The sequence below is a fragment of the Leptidea sinapis genome, chromosome 3 (genome assembly GCF_905404315.1).
Source record: "Leptidea sinapis chromosome 3, ilLepSina1.1, whole genome shotgun sequence".
Taxonomy (NCBI): Eukaryota; Metazoa; Arthropoda; class Insecta; order Lepidoptera; family Pieridae; genus Leptidea; species Leptidea sinapis.
This window is the reverse complement of record NC_066267.1, coordinates 7828720-7853823: the sequence shown is the minus strand read 5'-3', so window position 1 is coordinate 7853823 and position 25104 is coordinate 7828720. Positions and strand designations below refer to the sequence as shown.

Below are 25104 nucleotides of genomic sequence, written 5' to 3'. Positions count from 1 at the left end.
GTGCTCGATTATGCGAATCGTTGCTGTAGTTGGAACATTCCATATTGAGCTAATGCCGCATAATGTGCTTTAGTGCTGTAATTGGAAAACTATCTTGTTTAGATTAGGTTACACTGTTAACCGCTATTTTTTTCGATTCACATCTGTCACAGTTACTATCTAGAAGTATAAATTATCTCAGTTTAATAACAAATATTATTTTTAACATACTTACATCTTATATTATATAACTTCGAATTTTGATTTTATTATTATTAATGATGGCATAACAGTAGTGTGTTGGTACTTTGAAAATAATTCAATATACCTAATAAGCGAAATTTTACATAAAAAATTGTAGGTATTCTGGGTCAATAACAATCAGGTAGACAACTCTATATTTTGCATGTCAATTGACGAAACATATAGGATTATTAATAATATTATGTTAACATCTTAAGCACATTGTTTCTTGCAAATAGAATAATTTCATTTCATTTCATTATTACATAATTATACTTACTTTGAATTACTGGAATTTCAACAGCCAGTGTATCAGCTTTCTGCCTCTCTTCCACAAGCTCATTCTGTTAATAAAAAGTATTTTTCACTGACATTTTGTTTTTATATAATGTCACATTCTTGTAAAATTCTCAAATATTTTTATTTATTAGGAAAAAAATACACCATTAAAACCATCAGTAACTTTATGTTTAATTTATTGAAGACCTTTTCTTTTATGAAAATAACGGAAGAGACGAGCAGGACGTTCAGCTGACGGAAATTGATACGCCCTGCCCATTACAATGCAGTGCCGCTCAGGATTCTTTAGAAATCCCAAAAATTCTGAGCGGCACTACAATTGCGCTCGTCACCTTGAGACATAAGATGTTAAGTTACCTCTAACGTAACGTAGTACTAATGAGATTATTAAGCAAGAATATACCTTAGTAGCTTGCAATTGTGCCTCAATTCGCGTGGAGTGTTCCCGCATTGAACCAAGCATCGTGTTCCTCTCCTGCACTATCTGTGATACATCCGTCCTGTTTCGTTTACATCAATGTCAACAAATATTCTCATAACTTAAACTAATGAGGGAAATTTATTATCTACTAGTTGACCCGACAGACGTTGTTCTGTATATAATAAATAAAATAATGTTTTATACGAATTTGTCAATAATCCTATTAATATTATAAATGTGAAAGTTTGTATGTCTGGATAAGTGTGTAAATGAACGTCTTTAACGCAAAAACTACTGAATGGATTTTGACGAAACTTTACAATAATATAGCTTACACACCAGAATAACACATAGGCAATTATTTATAAAACTATCGCGTGAATTATGCTTTATATGGCAAAACAACGTTTGCCGGGTCAGCTAGTATATCATAACATCAAAAATTACTTCGTAAAATATGCACCCTGCTGTCGTAATGAAATTGTTTCACAGCAGAACTGTCAAACCGTGCGTCAATAAATTCTCTCATAGAAATTATATATGGGCACATCAAAGGAAAAACAAATTTGTTGTTTTTATTTAATTTAGCAGCATTTTCCTATTTATTCACCTTTTAAACCTTCTCTGGACTTCCACAAATAATTCAAGACCTAAATTTGCCAAATAGGTCCAGCCGTTCTCGAGTTTTAGCGAGACTAACGTACAGCAATTCATTTTTATATATAAGAGATTTCCATGTATATAGTCACTCATCACGATATCTCTGGAACCATTAGAGCTAAAGACTTGCAATTTGGTAGGAATATTCTTTTCACTGAGTAGAGGTCAGCTAAGAACGGATTTTCTAAAATTCCATCCGCAAGTTTTTTTTTATTATGAACAGAACAACGTCTGTCGGGTCAGCTAGTATAATATAATATTGACAGACTTTTACACAAATTATCTTACCCCAAACTAGGCATAGCCTGTACTGTACAAGACAACGATATGTTTAATACAATATACTTACTTAAATCATTATCATATAAATGACTACACCTACCGGGATTCGAACCCGAAACCTCTAGCTCAGTAGGCAGGGTCACTAACCACTGCGCTATAGGGGTCGTTGAATATAAATATGTTTTCTAGAAATCTTGCATTACGAATATTACTATTAGTAATTAATTTTGATATATTTGGGCGGATTACAATCTTGGTTGTAATTTTTATATAGTGTGCCTTCGAGGTCATTAATCAGAACGCCGGACGTAGCTCCGCCTGTTAATATGATGTAGTTCAGTAAAACGGTGGAAACTCTTCCCGAACCTGCACCTTCAGCTGTTTTTTTTAAATAAAAAAATGAGTGGGTGAATTTTTCAAAATAGAGGTTAACTGTCCACCTCAATTTTTTCCGACGCCATAGTCATTCTAGACGCATCTATGTTTGACTAATGCGAATTCAATGACACCGTTCAAGATCCGTGTTAGTGGCTACATCCATATGCCTCACCTCATCCTCCTGAGTTCGTTCTGCAGATGCTCGATCAGTTTGTCCCGCTCCAGTATGGGGTCGGGCACAGGCGACGGCGTGGTGCGGGTATCTAACGAGTCCGACCGTTCCGGTATCACCTGTATTTTTCTTTGTTTTTTTATTTTGCACACAAAAAAAAGTATTTTACAATTTTTACATAAAGTACAAACATAAACCCATTCTGGTTTTACCGTGTACTACACTCGTCGCATGTTATATATTATTAATTAATTAAGAAAAACAAAACTTAAAATATACTAAATGTCATAATATCAGTATTTGAAACTAATAACAATATGATGATGATTTCAAAAAATTATTACAATTATTCTAATTTTTATGTATGTCTGTATGTTTGTAACCGACTTCTTTGGGCGCGATTTTGACCCCCTTAAACGGCTAGATTTCGTTCAAACCTTGTAGATTTATCGAGGACCGATGACATTACACTAATTTGATAAAATTATTCAAATTTGTAAAAAATGATTTTTGTTAATTTATATAATTTTCATCTATAGTCGATAAGGCAGGAATTGATGTTAAAGTACTTAATAGTTTTAAAAATACGCTTTTATAGAAAATTTAACTAAAAAATGAAAAATAAATAATAGTTATAATAATAAAACTAAAAAAAAAAAAATCTATTTTTTAGTTGAATTTTATATAAAGCGTGCTTTTTAGTTTTTTTTTAACTATTATTTATTACAAACTTATAAAATATTATATATACTATATACTATATTATACTATATTAAGTTACAAACAAACAAACCTAGTTCTTATCGCATACTTATTTATATGTATCCTTCCATTCATTTAAGTTTGTGTATAATTTATTGTTCTCTGTTGAGGAATGGTAGGTATCGTAGTTTATATATTATTTTATTATTATTTATATATTTAGAAACAAACAGTCACATACATATTAAGGTTTACAAAGAGATGTTAGTACTGAATTAGACCTAGTTTCCTTAAAATTAATATTTTATGACAATTAAGACTAAAGTACAGCAGAGAAAAATAAATGATATAAAATAAAAATAAAAAGAGGTACTAGTAAAAAAAATGTTAATAATAAACTAAGATTTACTAAATTACTTACTTACTTATTTACTAAATTATAAAAATGTTGTGGTTAAGTAGTTATAATCGTTTCTCACTTTTTCTGAGCACAGTTAGAACATTATTATGCAAGACATAGCCATCAATATCCTTTTCACTTCTCATGCTCTGAAATTGCTTTATTTGTGCACGATATATGCTGCACAAAATCGATTTTTGTGCACAAGTGCACAAAAGGATATACTCATAAATGTATCTATATTAAGGCAAAGAAAATGAGCCATACAGCCAAATATAATAAAAAGTTCAGAGATAGAATTTGTTATTTTTTAATATTTACTTTAATTTAATTGCCTCATGTGTTTTTTAAGACATAAAAGATATTAAAATTAAAATACGGTAGGTTATTTAATTAATAAAAAAGAAATATATATTACCAAATTAATTTAATAGTAGGCTGTATAGGTCCGGAGCCCAAGCCTAATATCAATGTCGTAAGATTAAAAAAAAAGCGGCGGGAAACAGTTCTTGTTTTTACGTGCGTTTATTAATTTCTTAAAATCTGCTAAAATTGTAAAAAATGTCCATGTTATACTACTGTTTTATTTCCTCACAATCGAAATGAAAAGCAGAGTTTAGAACTCGTCCACAAAACCTTTTTATCCTCGACATTACTATTAGCCCGAGCCGAAAGCGTGGGCTGCTAAAAGTCTCGGATAAAAATGGTTCGTTTTGTGCACTCGTTGTAAAATCTACTATTACTTTGAAAAACAAGTTCAAATTGCATTTTCTAAGCAAAACATATCTTACCTTTGAACGATTTGTTATTTTTTCAAGTGATAACCCTCACTTCTGAGATTATTTACACAAATTAAATATTTTGTAAGTAAAATTAATGAACAATGTGGGTGAAGCTATAATCTGAGAGATGAACAAGACATACACGATTTATGAACGAAACGTTGAACGGTTGGCTCAGTGGAAAAAGCGCTCGCACGGAACGCAAGAAGTCGCGGGTTCGAGTCCCACATCGTTTATAAATTTTGTTTTCAAATTTCATTTGTGTAATTAATCCCAGAAGTGAGGGTTATCACTTTAAAAAACAACAATTTGTTTAGATTTGAAGGGGCGACATCTCAAGTACATTTCTTATAAAGCAAATATTGGGGTTGAGCAGGTTATCAACTGTAAAGTATATCTTGTAGATGAAGCCGCAACCTGAGAGTTGAACAAGACATACACGATTTATCAACGATACGATAAGCTCCGTGAAGTGAGCTCGCACGGAACGCGAGAGGTCGCGGGTTGTAGGCCCGCAGCGATCATAAATATTTGTTTTCAAATTTGATCTGAAGACAGCCTTAGATGATTATACATTTGTTTGCCATGCATGATTAAGTTTAATGGATTTAAAAAGACTAACTGGGTAGCATAAAATAAAATAAATTTACGAATTATTTAAGTTTAAGTCAATACCTGGCTCATAGTATCAGATGTGTCGATGAGCGAGCCAACCGTGTCCACTTCATCTGGCGGAAGCTCCGGGATGGACACGACTGGGGTCACGTAGGTACCGAAGTCACTCTGTTATAGAAGTACAACATAAATCAATATTGTCAAAAACTATATATCGGCGCAAATACTACAGCACGAATTGAAAACACGTGCACGTGCACCGAGCCTCATAAATACGGCCGCATTTCAAAACACGTGGATTAGCACGTGCGCCGGGTCCTATAAATATAGCCGCACGGTCGACAGTCGTGCTCGGGCTGTCGTACGATACGGACCTCTCTGGGACGTCGTAACGCTGCCCGTTGAATAAACAAAAGTAATAAAATACCTACTCGTGTAGTTTTCTTTAGAAGAACCAATGAGTGATCTTCAGCAAGATAGCAATTGTGATGTCAACAGTAATGACGTCACACCTTTTAAAAACAATACAGAGGTTATTTCCTCGTCATATATGACTAGAAAATTAACAGAGTAACAAAATTTATTGAAGTAGTCGTTACTTTGAGGAAATCCATAATTATCCAAATTTATTTAGTTTTGTTAAGTGTTAATTCCGCCAATATTTGTCTTTAAACAATCCGACACTTGTTTCACCTCTACACGGGGCATTCAGCAAGATAGCAATTGTGATGTCAACAGTAATGACGTCACACCTTTTAAAAACAATACAGAGGTTCTTTCCTCGTCATATATGACTAGAAAATTAACAGAGTAACAAAATTTATTGAAGTAGGCGTTACTTTGAGGAAATCCATAATTATCCAAATTTATTTAGTTTTGTTAAGTGTTAATTCCGCCAATATTTGTCTTTAAACAATCCGACACGTGTTTCGCCTCTACACGGGGCATCCTCAGGACATGTTGGCTCGCCAAAATCTTGAAACTTAAAACATTTGGATAACAGAATTAGAGGTTATTTTGCGGTAATGCATTTCTATTATAATATGTTGAACTTTAGTATTAATTTCTCCAAGTTTCAATTAATCACTTGGACACGACGCATCTTCAGAAGTTGTTGATTTGCCAAACGCTGGAATCCGAGTGAATCAGCCGAGCCTTGGTTTGATTTGAAAGAGCGACATCTCAAGTCAATTTCCTAATATATAAATTGGGTTGAGCAGGTTATCAACTGTAAAGTAGATTCTGTAGATGAAGCCACAACCTGAGAGTTGAACAAAGCATACAAGATTTTATCAACGATACGTCACTCGAATGGTTGGGTTAATTGGAAATAGCGCTCGCACCTAATGTGAGAGATCGCGGGTTCGAGTCCCGGATCGTTCATAAAATTTTGTGTTCAGTTTCATTTGTTCATAATATAATCTAAAACTGAGGGAGTAAAAGATTAATAGAGCTTTAATTATAAAGTATAGAAATGAAGCTAAATTTAAATAACTTAGCTTCTTATTAATGGTAACAATAGGAACTACCCGCATTTTTTGCAAAAGGCACAGTTACTAGAAACTGACCTGAAGGAGGAAGTTAGGTGGGTTTGACGGCAGTACAGGAAGCGTCAAGAGGTTTCTGTAGTACTGCAAGCTGCTCGCGTGCTTGTAGAACGAACTCAGCTTCTTGAACTGCTGTCGGAATCTGTAAATCGCAACTTCAATGAATATATTATCAAACCGTCCGTTTTGAGGGTTAATCTTGGGTCTATTTATAATATATTAAAATAATAGAATTATTTTGGAGCCGAACTGTCGTCCAGGTATACTATTATTTTATAATACATTTCTTTATTGTTATTAATATTTGGGGGTTACAATACACTTAAATCCTAGGATCTCAATATAAAAAAAACAAACATGAATCCTCAGAGGCTTTAGGCAGGGCACGTCCTTTGCTTTGAGTAAAGGTACTTTAAGACACCTCAGCCGGATTCTGGCAAAGACCTCGCATTCCAGTAGGATGTTTTGGGGTCTTCAGCGGCTTCACAGCAGAATTTGCACAGGTTTGATTCACTGAGACCCATTCTGGCTAGGTGCCCATTCAGTTTGCAATGACCGGAGAGGAACCCCGTGAGGGCTTTCAGTTGTCTCTATCGAAGTTTATGCGTTGTTTGGCATGCTTACGTTGATAGTTGCCTAGGAGTAGCTTAGCTTGTCGATGGTCTGGTAGCGAGAGCATTTCTTTATTCCTTAGGGAATTGCAGATAAGAGATTCTCCGACACCACAAAAAGGTTATATGAAGGGAGATGAGGCTCCGTCCTTAGTTCATTAGTAGTAGTCTCATTAGTACTACTACTGTCTTTGTGCCCCGGTAACTTTTTCGTTTAATAAGTAGAAATAACCATATTCCTCCGAGTAAATACTGCCATTACAACTATTTCTTCTAAAAAAAAAATAGCGGTTCTCTAGTACTCTTAATCTCATTTAAAGGGGGTTGGTGTAATTAGAGGCACATAAGATCTTAAGCTCCGTATTAAAAAATCAATATTTATGTAACGTCGAGTGTTTTAATACCTGATTATCAACAGTTGCATTCAAGACTTTATCTGCACCCATAACATGAATCCTCTAAAAAAGATACTGAAACATTTTGCTTCCTATTAACATTAAAAAAGCCAGCCCTAGTAACCATTACATCATCCAAACGAGTGTTGCAATGCTGTACTGAATTTCTTTACAACTCTCGTTTGGATGATGTAATGGTTATTAGGCAATAAGCAAACTGTTTTAGAAACTTTAATAGAGGATTTAAAGCATGGGTGTAGATAAAATTGTTTAAAAAGTATGGGGGTGTACCTCTCCCTGTGTCCGGCCAGCGTGTCGGGCGGCAGCGCGGCGTGCAGCCGGAACAGCAGGCGCACGTTGAGGTCGTAGATCTGGGACGAGTCCTGCGCACACGGGATGAGGGCCGCCAGCCGGCACTGGCCGCTCGCCGTCATCGAGTTGGCGCGCGCGTTGCCCAGGCTGTCGAACACTGCCGGGGACACAGCATATCATCATCATAATCAGCCGGTACACGTCCAGCAGCGCTGCTCTCATCCAATGTACTCCAGCGATCTTGACCAGATCGTCGGTCCATCTTGTGGGGGGCCTACCGACACTGCGTCTTCCGGTACGTGGTCGCCATTCGAAGACTTTACTGCCCAAACGGCCATCTGTCCGTCGGACTATGTGCCCTGCCCACTGACACTTCCGTTTCGAAATCATTTGGACTATGTCGGTAACTCCTACGGATCTCCTCATATACACATCATATAATAGGACGAAATCCTAGAAAAATGTTCCAAACCACAATCACGTCGAAATCGAGTTAAGAACACAAAACTGGTCACGTGATTCATATTAACGGACTGACAAAAAATGGCAACCTTACTGTCACTCTTTAAATGACATCATGACGTAAAAGGAGTGGTAATGCCATGTTGGGTCTTCACGGACACAACCGAATTGGGCCGGCACGCCCGGAAAAATACCACTCACCCACTCAAAACCGGCGTGAAATAGCGGCTACGCCGCTGTGTTTCGTCTGGTGAGTGGGGTATCCGGAAGCCTACCTTGGTCCTTCTGTTGACCTCACATCCGGACAGCTACAGTATCCGTTGACCCTCCTCTGTGATCGTCGGACCACTGCTTAATCCGGAACACCGTGCCGATCACGCGCCTAACACGGCCCCGCTTCTTAGACTATCGCCGCGTGTGGCACTATAGGTCAGCAGAGTAGGACGAGATGCGGTGTTTTTTTGCATCCTACCCGTGGAGGCAGATCTGTTTTTCTTTGGGTGATCCAAGGATATGTAGTGCCAACATATCCCGGGATAGCGTCGACGAGAACCGGAACAAACTTGTGTCTGAAATCGAGACTATGCTTTGCAAAGTCTCGGAATGGGGCCGACAAAATTTAGTCCAATTCAACCCCAAAAGACACAAATTTGTGCGTTCACCACTAAAACGTCTCCCTTTGTCGTATCCCCTCGCTTCGAGATCACTCCTCTAACTGCCACAGCCTATATTGACATACTTGGCGTGGATATATCGAGCGACGTTCAGTTCCGTGGTCACTTGGAAGAGAAGGCCAAAGTGGCCTCTAAAAAGCTTGGTGGACTCAGTAAGGCGAGACAGTACTTCACTAAAAGCCACCGCATGCAACTTTATAAGGCGCAAATTCGGCCTCACATGGAGTACTATTCTCACCCCTGGGCGGGTGCTCCCCAGTATCAGCTTCTTCCATTTGACCGCATACAACGAAGAGCGGTTCGAATCATCGACGATCAAGTCATCTCCGATCGGCTTGATTATATACCATAGCGTAGGGATGTGGGTTCTCTCTGCATCTTCTACCGCATTAACCACGGGGAGTGCTCAGAGGAGCTGTTCGGGTTGATTCCAGCGGCCGAATTCCACCACCGGACATTACGTGCAAAGTACCACCCGCACCACGTAGACGTCTGGCATTCCACAACCGTGCATTTCGTTAGAAATTTCTTGCCTCGCATAGCCACTTTGTGGAATCAACTACCGGCAGCGGTCTGACCGAACAGATACGACTTAGGAAAAAGCATACTCTCACCTTAAAGGCCGGCAACGCATTTCTTGACACACCATGTTGCGGATGTCCATGGGCTGTAGCCTCACCTTTCCCCATCCCGTGAGCCTGTTGCTCGTTTGCCCTCTCTTATATATAAAAAAAAAATAGCCCAGAATACATGTATGGAATACACTAATATTTATTATAGTTTAAACACGAATTCCTTAAATTTAAAATGTGATGTTTGTGGCTTGTAACGTTTTTCAGAAACTAAGTCCAATTATAATAACGTAATTGGCTGGGATCTAAAGAATCGAAAGCAGTGGCGTGCAATGGTTTTCTAGCAATGTAAGCACTGTGGAGATCCACTACACACGACTAGTCCTAATTTAGCTTTGGAATATGTAAAGATTACTTATGGTAGTATTAGTATTTAGTGTAAGCAACAATTTAATGAATGGATGTCCAATAAAAGTTTTGTTATAAAATAACGGAACCAAACTAAACTAAATTAACTTTAACATTAGTGCTATATTTATTTTGGTTCATAACGAGGTAGGCACTGCCTAATTGCCTATATGATATGCACGCCCCTGATCGAGAGTACCGTGAGTGACGGCACGGGCGGCAGATAAGGGACTACGCGCACTTATTCAGCTCGATTCGCGTTTCGCTGAACGATTTTGGTCACTCTTATACAGCTCAGCTTCTATCAGCCGCGTGCGGCGTCGTAAGAATCAGAATAATAACTTTAAGGGACTACGCGCACTTATTCAGCTCTTTTCAGCTTTTGTCCATAGAAAACAACAATTTTGTATGGAGACGTGTACGCGTCGATTCAGCTTTCCGCGTCCATTCTGAGTCGCGAACCATCCCTGTAAAGAGCTGTTCCGCCGCATTCGTCGCCGAACAGCGCTGTACGCGGCGGAACAGCGCCGAACGCTCTCTATAGCATTCGCATAATAAAAACTCATTTATCCTCATTTTATGCTGGTTTACCGCGAAAGCAGAATGGACGCGGAAAGCTGAATCGACGCGTACACGTCTCCATGCAAAATTGTTGTTTTCTATGGACAAAAGCTGAAAAGAGCTGAAAAAGTGCGCGTAGTCTCTAATTATAACACTTAAATCTGGCATTGTTTGTTGACCGATTGAAATTAATAAATCTATAGATTTTTCCTTCAAATTTCTCTCTCATTTCTCTCTCAACAAACATCTCCTTTAAAATCAAAAGATATGAAACGATGTTTAATAGAATCTGGTTGTAACTGAGCCGTATATTGCCAAGTCCTTTCAACTCTGTGATAATAATATGAAAATTTATTGAATTAGGCGTTACTTTGCGGAAATCCATAATGTTAATTCCGCCAATATTTATTTTTTGTTGTTTACGAGTTGAGTCTCGTGCCAGATTTTGGCGAGACAACACGTCCTGAGGATGCCGATGACGTGTAGAAGCGAAACACGTGTCGAATTGTTTTAAAAACAAATATTGGCGGAATTAACACCAAAGAAAACTTAAATTATTTGTATAATAATATGAACTAACAAAAGTCACTTTAACTCTTTTCACATAAAAAAAATAACTTGAAGTTTTTAAGAAGTTAGTGAATAAACAACAATTTACCTGCGGCTTGTAAATTAAGAATATCATCCATATAATCGAATAGTTCAACACAGAGCTGGAAGCTGTAAAAGAAAAAACAAATTAAAATTAAAATTTTGAGTAATTAACATGATACTTAATACATATAATATAATAGATAATACAATAATGTTAGACGATATAATGTAATAATATATATGTAAATATTAAACCAAAACGTATATATGGGCGCAAATCGCCACCTACCGTCAATTGTTTGCAACTATTGATATTTATGTTTTAGTTTATCGTTAAAATGAATATATTATTATTGACATATCTGAAAGCTATTTATAAACATAAAACTGTTATTTATTAAGGTCTAACTAATTTAATAGACACTGTTTTGACTGTTTGAATTGTTTGAAGATGTTTCATGTTTTATTTATTGTTAAAATAGTGAAAATGTTCAAATTAATTTGTATTAGAATTAATATCGTTATTCTGTATCAAACTTTATTATTTTATGCATTAAGTCTTTCTTAATTGTATTTCGAAACTTGCTTGCAGCGCCATCTTCTTACTTCGTAATGTTTGTTCAAATTAAATGAACAAACTATTATATAAATCATTTAAAGTTATATAAATTCACTAATACATTTATTGAGCTGTATTTAGGAATTATTTTACAATACCTAATTGTATTTGTGTTTTAAAAGAAGTTGTATCTACTTTGTTTCATCTATTGTACGGAAGCTATAAAAGCGGTTGTTTTATGTAAAGACGGTTCATATCTATACTAGCAGTTGTGCTTCAATAAACTGAGAAATTATTAGTGTTGTATTTCTTCATGATGGACCCTGATCAAGAAAACCCTGGCGTAACGCCGACATATACATCCCTACTAAAATTACAAATGTGGATGTAAGTTTGTTTGTAACGCTTTTACGCCGGAGCTACTGGACCGATTTTGATGAAATTTGGTACAGCGATAGACTGCAGCTTGGGAAAGGAAGGCTAAATTTTAATCCCAGAAAATATATGGTTCTCGCGGGATTTGTGAATAACTGAAATTCACACCGATGAGCTATAACTATACTAATAATAGGTTTAATTTGCCATAACAATCTTCCTTGAAATACGATTCATATAATATGTTGGGAACGGGAGCAGTTCCGGAACTGGAATAGGACATGAGATCATCTTCAATTCCAAACTTGCTTATTACTTTTAAAAAGCCTTTATCTACGCAAGTCGAGGGCATCAGCTCGTTATTATATTTATGTAATTCCCACAGCGTACCTGAAAATACAGAGGATTCCACAGCTTCGTCATATGTCGGTAGAAAGTTATTTAAATCCCCACTGTGGAGGAACGCCACGCCATACAGATATACTACTTTTCTAATTACGGATGTTACTTAATACTGCATACAATGCCTCAGAAGTATCTTGAGATAATAATAATAATAATTCTTTATTGCCATACAAAACATTACAAATACTAAATGAATAATTAGGCAACGCGATGAAACAATAGTTTCCATGCAGCGCAGTTTTTCAGCCATCCCCTCCTCCCTAAGGTGTTGAGTGGGAGTGGATGCATTGTGGCTCGCCGATTTAAAAAAAGTGTTCTTATTACCCTTGCAAGTGTATGTAAGTGTGTGTGTGTGTGTGTGTGTGTGTGTATGTGTGTGTGTGTGTGTGTGTGAGTGTGTATGCGTGTGTGTGGATTCTTGTTCCAAATACCCTAGAGAGATCCCTATTGCATACACTAATACGAGTAGTATGTTCGCTGAGAGTTGATAATTATTACGAAATGTCTCGATGTAGCGATTGTGTGTGAGAGTTGATTATCACTGCGCCAAAGAATACGTATGTAATAGTACAAATACAGTAGGTGACGAAGATACCTTGCGCGTGCGTCACTGCTCGCTCGTGAGTCCTTACTAGAGGTGTTCGTTATATTAGATAGCTGATAAAATAATCTAATATATATTTATAATCATATCACCTATTATTTATTAAAACTGGCAAGCGTTATTTAATATTCATCTGATACGCGATTTTTGTCACCTGCCATATTATGCTCTAAGAGGACTATGACTTTCAATGCACTTTGAAGTACGCCTGACAATTTACTGAGTAGAATAACTAACTGGAACATTAAATTTAATTTGCATAAATAATATCAATAAATAATAGAAAGTTATATTTTATCATAAATCATAATTTCAGTCAGACAGTACTAAGCCTGTATAAAAAGTACGAAGGAAATTAAATTTTTTAATAAGTAGATATATTATTAGTAAGCACTTTTAAAAGCTCACACAACAATAATGTATGGAATAACTTATAACAGCGCACGATCCATCAACATTCTGTAACGAATAGTAGGTAACGATAATCAAACGCGTCATATGTCATAACGAAGTGTACTAATATATTATAGTACAGTTATACACAGTAGTAGTAGTTATAACGCGATTTCAATGTATAGCCTTTGCGAACACCTCTAGTCCTTACTGGATAGCCCCGTTGGTGTGGCCACCGTATTTACTTACGATTTCGATACCTACACGGGGAGTGAGACAAACCTGACTGCACGTACTTTGTTTCGTGGTACTAGGCACTCGGCTGTCGCCATTTTTAAACAAACTTCCAAATTTTCTGAATTATTTGTTAGTGACCAGAACTGGACGCTTTCCTCACTACACATGACGAACTAAGTCGAACACTTACTAAATATTAACATCATTTTCGGTGATGGAATCCAATTCTTCCGTTGTGAGCTGCAAGTTTCCCGGGAACCTTGGGTTTCTTGCGTGGAACTTCAATTTGCTCATTAGCAGAATGCAGTAGAGGTGGATCAATCTACCGTAGCCTTCCCTGAGGTGCATCTGAATTAAGAAATAAATTTATATAATGCGTCTACTAAAAAGGAAAGTCGCTGAAACATGTTTTGTAAAAAAATATTCACAAGGATACCGTGATAAGGTAAGCTTACCCACAACTTGCCGAGGTTCTCTATCATAGGGATGTGGCGCTGTGAGTCATCCAGACAGGCGGGGTGTCCCTCACGTAGCAGCTTGTGTGTCACGTGGCAGAACTTCCAGGCCACAATGCGGTTGTCTTGCAGGGGCTGCCGTATCGCGACCATCTGTGCACACACGAGAAATTATCCTGATGCTTTCAGTAGTAATTCTTCCGTTATTCTAATCTTACTGTAACTCGAAGCTTAATTTCAAACGGTTTGAAACAACAATGCCTATTCTTGGATAACCTGAAATCACGTCTGGTGTTGGCTATTTAAAACAGTTGTTAATACACAAATAAAATTTGAGAATCAAAATTTTATGAACGATGCCGGATAGAGCACCGGCACGGAACGCCGGAGGTCGTGGTTTCGAATCCCGCATAGTCATAAAATTTTGTTTTTCAAATTTTATTTGTGTATTAATCCTAGAAGTGAGGGTTATCACTTTAAAAACATAACATACAGTTGTTTATCGAAGCGTCGAAGAAGCTTTTAATAAACAACTATCTTTTGGTCCTTCATTTGTTATTTTTGAGTTTTTGTAAGCACTATATTAATTCAAGTTCACCGTCGTCTTTATTCTCCGTTCGTTCCTTCGTCTTCTTCGTCTTTAGCTAGGTAGGTACTAGCAGTAATTAAATCTGTAATTCGCTTGGTGGTTGGTACTCACCCAATACGTGGCGGCGCTCTGCTCTTGAAACGTGCCAATGATTGTGCTTCTGACATGTTTCTCTTTCACCGGTGTCTCGATCGAATTGACCGCCTTTTGAATGGCCAATGTCTGAAATACAACATAGTTCAGTGATTTTTTTTTTAAATCTGCAAATATTTTTTTGGCGAGTAATATGCATGGTGAAAGCAAGTTTGCACACGAACATTTAGTTGGAAGAAGAGATATTTCCATAAAAAATCCTTAGATTCATGTTCATTTAGAATTTTTTTTAAGCAATTGATTTAATAAACGACTTTATTATATTTACGACGATATCTTACTGGGACTACTATACGTCGCGTGAAAGCTGTAGACATAATACCTACATAGGAATATCTAGTAATAGTTTATGTACGATACTCTGAAAATGCACGGTCCAGGAGCGCTGTCGCATAGTTGTGATTATAATTTATATTTTATTTAATAAATAGGCTAATTGCATGGCATTGCATACGTTTTGTTTATGGACATAAACGGTAAAATGTGATAACATTTTTCTAATTAGGATCCGTTCACACAGACCGGCCCGGCGAGGAGAGCAGATTCATATCACGTTGAAAAGCGTTATTAGTATTTGTAGTAAGGTTTATTTTTGCATATGCACTGCTTTTGACATTAAGAATGCTTGAACGCGCGTGTGAAATAATAATGTATAATATGAAAGAGGAGCTGACCGGCTTCGATCGCGTATTTTTTCTCGTTCGCGCAGCCGTTTGGCTCCGAACGCATGCTCTTGCTCGCTCGCTGAATTTTAAGCAATGTTCACTTTAATAACTGTTTCTTTTACTGTCCGGCACCGAGCGCATCCGCTTTCAGATCGCTTCCAGCCGCTTCGCGCCGGTCTATGTGAACGGACCCTTAAGGTCATGTTATTCAATCACTTCCTATACAATAAAGTTTTCCAAAACCTTATAACCTTATAGCGTTTAATTACTATTTTATTATTATTTATAACATTGAACCCACTTGGAGATCAAAGTGGTTTAAAAGGCAGGTAATATATCCTCCATTACTCTTTAGTATATGTATAAGTAAATATATATAACTGATACTAATTGATATAGAAAAAATACCATACGAGAATATGTTGGTAAGCATTGCAGTTTAAATGAATTAACTTTGCATAAGGTAGGAATAACCTTGAAACAAGCTGTTATTACGCACATTAATGGAATCGTCATATTGCATGATTCATAACTGATGGCATGGGAAACTCCTAAGATCATACAATTATACTCTACTGAAATATGAGAATTAAAAATTCCTCAATTATAATTTAAAATACCTACGGCCTTACAAATAAAATTGGCATAAAGTTATACCTGAGCATAAACCAAGAACATGTAAAATGTTTTCAAATAGAAATTTTGTCTATGATTGATTTTTCGGACGTTTATACGTCCGAAAAACAAAACGTTATCGTTTCCCGCGTAAAATTGCAAGGCTGCTTGACATTCGAAATACTTCAGAATTGTCATTGTATTGACAGTGTTGTCAGCGATTTTGTCAACATTTAGCATATTCTTGGTTTATTCTGAAGTATAACTTTATGCCACTTTTATTTGTATGGCCGATTGTGTTTATAACGGAATGTAGTGGATTACTAGAAAAAATAATCTGTATTGAATTATCATCATCATCATTTGGGTCTTTTGGTGATCCAGTTTCACCTTGCGCTCCAAATATATGTAATCTTTCACTGTGTCAGTGCAGACACTGGAAGCTGTGATGATTTTCATTTATTTTTGATATATTTATCTCTGATATAACATCCTAGATAATACATATTCTCCAACAACAAAAAATACCTATAAAATCCAGGTCCAAGAGGTTATGTAAATCAGTAAGACATAGCGATAAAGTTGATATTAATCCTACTGAAGCAAATCCACGTTTGAAGTTTTTCTACCCAAATGTTTGAAGTAAAAATTCGATCAAGCGCCATGTGATCATCTACCGTCCGTTTTCGTACGCGATCGTCGATCGATAACAAAACAAAGAACTTATTCATAACCTAATTATATAAATATTAAGCTCCCTTGCTCTCCACTTTCAAGGCCTTGTTTATTTGTGACACAGTTCAAAGACATCTCGACAAAGAAAGTGTTTGTTTACATCGCCACGGGTGCGTCTGTTTATAAATACATTCGACTCGTTAGCCGAGCGGATTCGTATTTTCTCCGCGTGATGCTTCCAGTGTATTTATAAATCGTACTGTAATTACATTACGATATAAGTTAAACTATTAATTCTAACCGAAAACCTTTTTAATCGGACAGTATAAAACACTGACTTCTATAATTATTCACTCACATTCGTTTTAATTTAAGGTGCTAGAACAAACTGTATATCTATCGCAGGTATATTTTCAAAGCCACGTTATATTACAATTTCACTAGTGATATTATAATTAAACGGTAGATTGTCAATCGACTCCATTTCTTACAATTTAACGGCCTGGTTTTAGTGACATTGTAATGTGACCTGTATGTACACTATAGTGATATTGTAAGGTAATGATATTTTGACAATTTTACTGGTAGTTAGTTTATGAGGCCGTTACTGATTCGCCTGTTTCTTGTATTTTTTGTATAGTCATAATTTTTTAGTTTTACATTAGTGTAATCAACTAATTGTTATCTAAGCGCCTTTCTTCACAAGTAGATCCCAAAAACAAATCTAGACTGTAAATAACAAAGCCAGAACCGAATCAGCCCATGTTCACTACTATTTCGACAATAATTACAGACGTAAAATTGTAAACACGCTCCAAAGTCCAATGTTTGCTGCCTACAATTATTTTGCAAATTGCGCTCGACTTCTCACACTGCTAACTTCATTCGTGATATACCTAAATTTATTATAATATCACTATAGTGTACCCGTGACATTACAATGGCACTGAAACCAGGCCTTTATATTGTAAGTATTGGATTCGTTTGACAATCTACCGTTTAATTATAAAATCACTAGTGAAATTGTACAAGTACTTTGGCAAGGTGAGTGATCTAATATGTTTCTATAATCACTTTCATCTTAAGTGAGAGAAAAATTATAGCGATGTTAAAATACACTAATCAATTTGTTATTTTTAAGCGATTTCTCTCACTGCCGGGAATTTACTTATATATTTTTTGCCAAAATTCACACATTATCCGTATATTTGAGAAAATTAAATGTATATATGTATAATCTCGATATTGTTATTTCTAAAAGGTCTTTTTTCTGTGGGAACGCTCATTACTTGGGATTAATTCCACAATTCTTCATAAAATTTAATGAATCAACTGCAATTATACATAATAAATGCTTAAATCTTCGCCGGTATTGACGATATTACAATTTTTCCAAAAATTACCAGTCCAACAGTGACAGATTTGCATGAAGACAAAACCTACCAATTTTTTTTAATGGAAGAGGAGGGCAAACTAAGAACGAGTTACCTGATGTAAAAATAATGTAACCATACCATTGTGGTAAAAAAAAACCCCTAGGTCAGAAAGCCGAAATTTGTTATAGATATTATTTTCCAGTGCAAGCAAAATTTGGTAGTTACTGTTGACAAGTTTTGTAATCTGTTTATATCGTATTGTCTGTTATTGAGTCAATCGATTAATTATATCAAACATTAGGTATATTCATATGCATATAATAAGTAGGTGGTAATCTGCAGTACAATGTGATGGCAGCGCGTACCATTTGAACGTGTTGCTCGTCTCGTAGTGACGAGCTTAATAAAAATATTAGGAATCCTTTACACGGATGAAATTAATGCTTGTAAGTAACATAAAAGTATAATATTATGACTAAGATCATATCTCGTCATGCAATTGTTTCTATCTATATATATTTTTAGCCGTCGTGTACATACAACAAGCGTAAGTACACTTAGGTAGGTAAACTCTGATGACCTCACTGAAAATACTGCACACAAACAACATTCACAGACTGTTTACACATTACAACATGTGCCTCGCCACATTACTTTGCCGACACGCAACTAAAAGTAGGACAACATTTAGGCTTTGGATCAATATAGTTCAGCTTGGATAGACGAAGCCTTAAAATAACCCTGGCAATTGCATTTTCCTTTAATTTTGAAAAGCAAAGTAACGCAAGGCAAAGCACAAAGAATCGTTGGACAAGTGTATATTTGTAATGTTAGACATAAGCATAATAATACCATCCAAAGTTATCAAGCCAGCTATGGAACAAACTGTCATCCTTTTTTTGAATTTACTCAAATAATATGTAATCGTAGAAGTACAGATCTCACGCCGCAAAATCAATTAAAGAAATCGGGACTATTGCGGCCATACAATAAAGTTTAATTCAGATCGCACAGCACTATTAACCTACATTTTTAACTTAAAACTTTAACTGTTAAAGGTCAAGTTATAAAAATAGCTCAGTTTTTTCTATATTATAAATAGGTATGTAATCGTACGTAATGTACGTACGTATGTAATTTTAAATCATTATTCTTTCGTTGTCAAACCTATATTGGTTGCAGATAGTAATGTATGCTTTGGAAAACCACGACTGCGACATAGTCAAATCTACTTAGTATAGAAAATAAATAGGTAACTGAATCATGAATAGTAATTACTGTTAGCAAGAATAATACCTATCAATATCAAGTCAAAAATCCTGATACTCGCAAAATGCTAACAGTCGGAGATGTCTGACTGCCTGAACGTCTTTGGAGCACGTACACATACACTAAAATTGGGATCATAGCAAGGAAATAGTTCAGTTGGAGTACAGTTAGGTAGAAATATGTAGCTATGCAATTATATATGCTGCGGAAAAGAATGTGAGTTAATACTTTATACCATCGATTGTCATCATTGATAAATACCAGTATCTTGTAATCAAAGCAGAAATATTTTGTATTTTCGTCTGCGTGTAACTTCATAGTCGAAGGTGGAAATTATGTATATATGAATGATCACCCGGTAACTCAGACATGCTACTTTCATAAAACTATTTGAACTGATAAATTTATTCAACATGATTATGAACTAATTCCATCCAGTTCCAACGAGCCTTTTTCGCGTGATTGTAACAAACTTTCAATCTGGGAAGTAATATTACAGTCCGCTTAGATTAGCGTTTAAATTAATGACTAACTAAATGTTTGTTGAATTTAACGAATATTCTTGAGTCATGAAGAAATACGAAACAATTGGGAGGTATTGTTGATTGTTAAGAGTAGGGTTGCCAACCGTACTCTAAAATAGAATAATTGCATTTGTTATGTTTTTAAAGTAATAACCCTCACTTCTAGGATTAATACACAAATAAAATTTGAAAAACAAAATTTTATGAAGAATTAGATGAAGCCACAACCTGAGAGTTGAACAGGAATAGACATAAACTGATGATGCCTACTACTCGGCTAAGTCGAGTTAGTAAGTCTTTTGTGGGGCGATGTATATGCTTGTACAACAAGATCCCAGAAAGCGTTCAAAACAAAAGTATTACGTTATTCAAAAGAATTGTTAAAAAACGTTTGTGTGGTAAAGGTTACTATAACATAAATGACTTTCTTAATTATATCACAGATTGGGAATGGAGCGACCGCCCTCAGGCTATTAAATAATAAGTTTAACTGTACAATGTTACTTTGTTACTATTACTTTAATTGTAAAACATATTTTTGATGAAAAAACAAGCCCGCTGAGATTGTTGCGCCCATTCTTCTCAGGCCTGAGGCATTCATTTTGGAATGGGTTTTTTTTTTACTTACAATAAGTGATTTCACATCCTATTTTCAATAAAAATATTTGAATTTGAACAAAGCATACAAGATTTTAAGACGATACGTCAGTCGAACGGTTAGCTCAGTTGGTTAGAGCACTGGCACGGAACGCCAGAGGTCGTGGGTTCGAGTCCCGCATCGTTCATAAAAAAAATATTTTTCAAATTTTATGAGAGTATTGTATTCTATATCATGTAGGTGTACTCTGTAATCTATAATACTAATAGAGTATGCTAAAATACTCATTTTTACACAATGTTTATGTGCCAGCGCCAGTGCCAGTCATGAAATATTATGGAAATCCATTATCATACCCAAAAAAGTCAACTATTTACTATTAATATGTTAACAAAACTTACAAAAGAACAATTTAAAAAAAAATATAAAATAAATAATACTCTTTCTTAACGTTGTTTAATATCAGATTAAAGTTAGCAACCCTAGTTAAGAGTTAAGACAATATGACGAAATCTCTTGACTATTGTCGCGGTGTGAAATAGCATGTTTGATTTTGAAGCATTTTCATCCGATTAAGAATATGTATAACTTCATTTCAAATTGCCGATCCGTACCGGAAAAATAGCGAAACACATACACAGGGTGTCCCAAAGTTATGGGACATGAAGGGAAAGTACCTTAAATATCGAAGACAGGCTATTTTACTGAAAGAAGACTTTGTTATTTTTAAAAGTTAGTAATCCTGCATTCACAGATTTTCTACAAATTACTTGCCTCGTCTGGGAATCGAACTGACTTAAATGTAAAAAAAGACCCCCTACTCTTATGATGCCAATCGAAAGAATAGCCAAAAACTAATAACTCTTCTTAAGAAACATATTATTTTAAAAGAGAGTAGTCAATTAAGTAGGTATTTTTTTGTAAATTAATTAAATGCTCAAAATGTGATCTCTCTTGTCTTACGCAAATCGCCAATCTTTTAATGAGTCCGCTGCCTGTTGATTTTCTTATCATTTTATGGTGAATACTCGATATGATATGGCACAATTCTGTTTGTAACTCGCCCACGTTTTCGTATCGTTTTTTGTATAGCATATCTTTCACGTATCCCCAAAAGAAGAAATGTAATGGTGTAAGGCCCGGGGATCTGGCCGGCCATCTAATCGGTCCATTCGTACCAATCCAAGTAGGAAAACATTCATTTTACGTTGTTCCTTTTTTTTTAAATACTATAAGTATTACTTAAGAAGAGTTATTGGTTTTTGGCCATTTTTTCGATTGGCATTAAAAAAGCAGGGGTGTTTTTTTTACATTTCAGTCGGTTCGATTCACAGACGAGGCAAGTAATTTTTAGAAAATTTTTGAATGCAGAATTACTAACTTTTAAAAATAACAAAGTCTTATTTCAGTAAAATAGCCTATCTTCGATATTTAAGGTACTCTCCCTTCATGTCCCATAACTTTGGGACAGCCTGTATATTATGTCTATAACTCGCCATAAGAGCAGCAAATATTTAACAATGGAAACCGGAAAAGTACTAAAAACTACAATATTACCACTAATATACGGCTGAGGTAACAATAACTACTCTACAATCATTTCAGTCGGCCAGTGACCACGACGTACGAAACAACGTCCAAGTAGCAGTAATAAGTGTTCTATTCAATGATTCCATCATACAAACTAAATACGCCATCTCCGAATAAAAATGTATATGATAAAAAGGGCCTGTAGAACGGACTGCTGTGTGTACATACCGTTCGTATTCAATGACATGACACTTTAAAAATCTTTTTTCTTATTTAAAACATTAACAAACATTTAAAAAATGAAACATAATCTGTGTTATTAATAAACGCGAAGTAACTTAGCATCAATTTCAAAATTACCTTGTTGTTTTATTATAGATATTATTTGATGTCGTCATTTTTCTACTTTTTAAATGTTTGTTAATGTTGATATAATTAGAGTTAAGAGTTAATGTTCCAAATTTAAAACTTTTTGTCTTTACCTTTGTCGCTACAGAATTACATGACAGGGAGATGTGGGAGGCTCCTTTGCACAGGAAGCCGGCTAGATTATGGGTACCACAACTTCTGCCGTGAAGCAGTAATGTGTAAACATTACTGTGTTTCGGTCTGAAGGACGCCGTAGCTAGTGAAATTACTGGGCAAATGAGACTTAACATCTTATGTTTTAAGAGGACGAGCGCAATTATAGTGCCGCTCAGAATTTTTGGGTTTTTCAAGAATCCTGAGCAGCACTGCATTATAATGGGTAGGGCGTATCAATTACCATCAGCTGAACGTCCAGCTCGTATTATATATCGTCCCTTATTTTCATAAAAAAAAAAAAAAAAACTTGGGAGTAATTTTTCACTGCGTTTATAAATAAGACAGAATAGGACTTACGGCTTTGACTTACGATGATAATAATAATTATTGTACCAGGTTACTCATGTGCAATTTATTGATGTCAGGAAGTAATTACCACCAACTCAATAGTTTTGAAGTCATATAAAAAGCACTTATGTACCGTACCACGGACGAGTAAAAAAGAAGGACTCCGCGCCGTGATATTAGCAAGTGACAAGCACCGTTATGCTAGTGTGTGTGCGGTTACGGGGGATACTAGTTACACAATTTTTTCTCCCATAAATAATCATATATGGCTACAAATACTTATATAGTATCGTTTTTACACTTTTTCACAACGCACGACGGCATTTTTAAAATATTTTACTGAGACGGAAACTGATCTGTCACAGACGATGACAATTCTCATAATGGCCGCCTATTGGCCTGTAGTGTAGGCGTGTGCGTAGGGCTATATATTTACACGGAGTCCTTATTTTTTACTTGTCCGTGTTATATACTTATAATTATGTAGTTTCAAAATATTAATAACAATAGAAAGAAATGACTTACCAGCTGGTGGAATCGTTTGTCCGCCGGTGTAGCCATAGCGTGTTAGTGAGCAGAGTCAGCGACATGCATTAGTATTGATGAGTTATTAGCTGAAAATATATTATGATAGCGCTTAGTTCGTGCGGTTAGTACTGTAGGAACTGGACGAAAATGATTATTTTATTATATTAACAACAGGATGGGTTTGTATGAAATTTTGAATTAGTCTAACGCCATGCCATGCCATGAAGAAGTAGGTATAGGTATATTGTTAAATAAATTTTTCGCGCCAAAATTTGCTTAGGCATAAAACCGGGGAGTAGTATTGCCGATATCGTGGTCTCGCTCATACTTATCATTTCTCTATAACAGGAAGTGGCAACGCATAGCGTTATTATAACTTCCGTTTTTCTATTTATGCGATAACTATGAAACATAAACATGCATTGTGTTGTTGGCTTATTTAATTGGGATAAATTACACAAATTAAATTCATAATTACAATTTAATAAATATATGTTAGGTACTGTCAACAAGTGTAATCCATTATTATATTCTACAACTATACCTAGGTGTTAAATAAACGATTTAAATTATTATCTCTCTAAAAAAATGTATTGAAGTATGCGTTATTTTGTGAAAATCCATTATCATCAAAATGTTTTGAGTTTTCTTGAGTGGTAATTCCGCCAATATTTGTCTTCGAAGAACCAAACAACCTGAGCACCGACTTTAACCCTCTTTTTTATGAACATACGGGACGAGAGGATCAGGACGTTCAGCGAATGGTAATTGATACGCCCTGTCCATTACAATGCAGTGCCGCTCAGGATTCTTGAATAACCCAAAAATTCTGATCGTCACTACAATTGCGCTCATCACCTTGAGACATAAGATGTTAAGTCTTATTTGCCCATTAATTTCACTAGCTACGGCGCCCTTCAGACCGAAACAGTAATGCTAACATATTACTGTTGCGGTACCCATAATCTAGCCGGCATCCTGTGCAAAGGAGCCTCCCACTGGTAGGTGTATCCTATAAATCACCTGATAAACGTATCACCCTATCAATAGGTAGCACGTACAAATAATACAATTTTATTAATATTAAAGTTACAATCTCTACGATGCTCACAAATTAACAATGACATAATTTTCAAGAATACGCCCACAATTATTAATCTCGGATACTAGTTTCGCGCATCTGACACAAGTTTAACATACACTCTGTACTTTGCTATTTATCTAGTTACTAATAATGATTGTAGTGCAACAATATTTAATAATGAACAGTTTAGAATTTTGAATTTGAATCGCGTGTTTACTAGGCACTTTTTATGATGAAACACTGAATTAAACAAGGTACAGAGACCTTTTTGAGTATCGAGCGCTCAAATTCAATATGGGTATTATAATCGTGACAAATTATCGTGTGTGACAACTATTAAACGCAATAATCGCTGGCCTGATATTAAATAGAGACCAGAAATCACGCAATTTTCTATGTTTGTTCCACCAATAAACTAGCAGTAGCGAATATTACAATTCTCTGATTAACCTGTAAACAGTTTTTTATTACGTTGAAGAGTGTAAACAAAAGCACGGCCCACCTATGCTAGATTAACTAATCTTAAT

The 25104-nt window shown here is 35.7% G+C and overlaps 1 protein-coding gene across 1 annotated transcript in view; it reads right to left on the bottom strand.

Moving 5' to 3' along the window:
• Positions 1 to 25104, bottom strand: part of LOC126979370 (huntingtin-interacting protein 1) — a 62248-nt gene that overhangs the window by 23671 nt on the left and 13473 nt on the right. The window contains exons 2-11 of the mRNA XM_050828615.1: positions 14799 to 14909; positions 14099 to 14251; positions 13834 to 13991; positions 11135 to 11196; positions 7779 to 7956; positions 6503 to 6623; positions 4995 to 5102; positions 2436 to 2554; positions 926 to 1022; positions 503 to 566 (exon numbers count right to left, since the gene is read on the bottom strand). Of these exons, the coding sequence (XP_050684572.1) occupies positions 503 to 566; positions 926 to 1022; positions 2436 to 2554; positions 4995 to 5102; positions 6503 to 6623; positions 7779 to 7956; positions 11135 to 11196; positions 13834 to 13991; positions 14099 to 14251; positions 14799 to 14909 (1171 nt within the window). The remainder of the gene's footprint in view (positions 1 to 502; positions 567 to 925; positions 1023 to 2435; positions 2555 to 4994; positions 5103 to 6502; positions 6624 to 7778; positions 7957 to 11134; positions 11197 to 13833; positions 13992 to 14098; positions 14252 to 14798; positions 14910 to 25104) is intronic.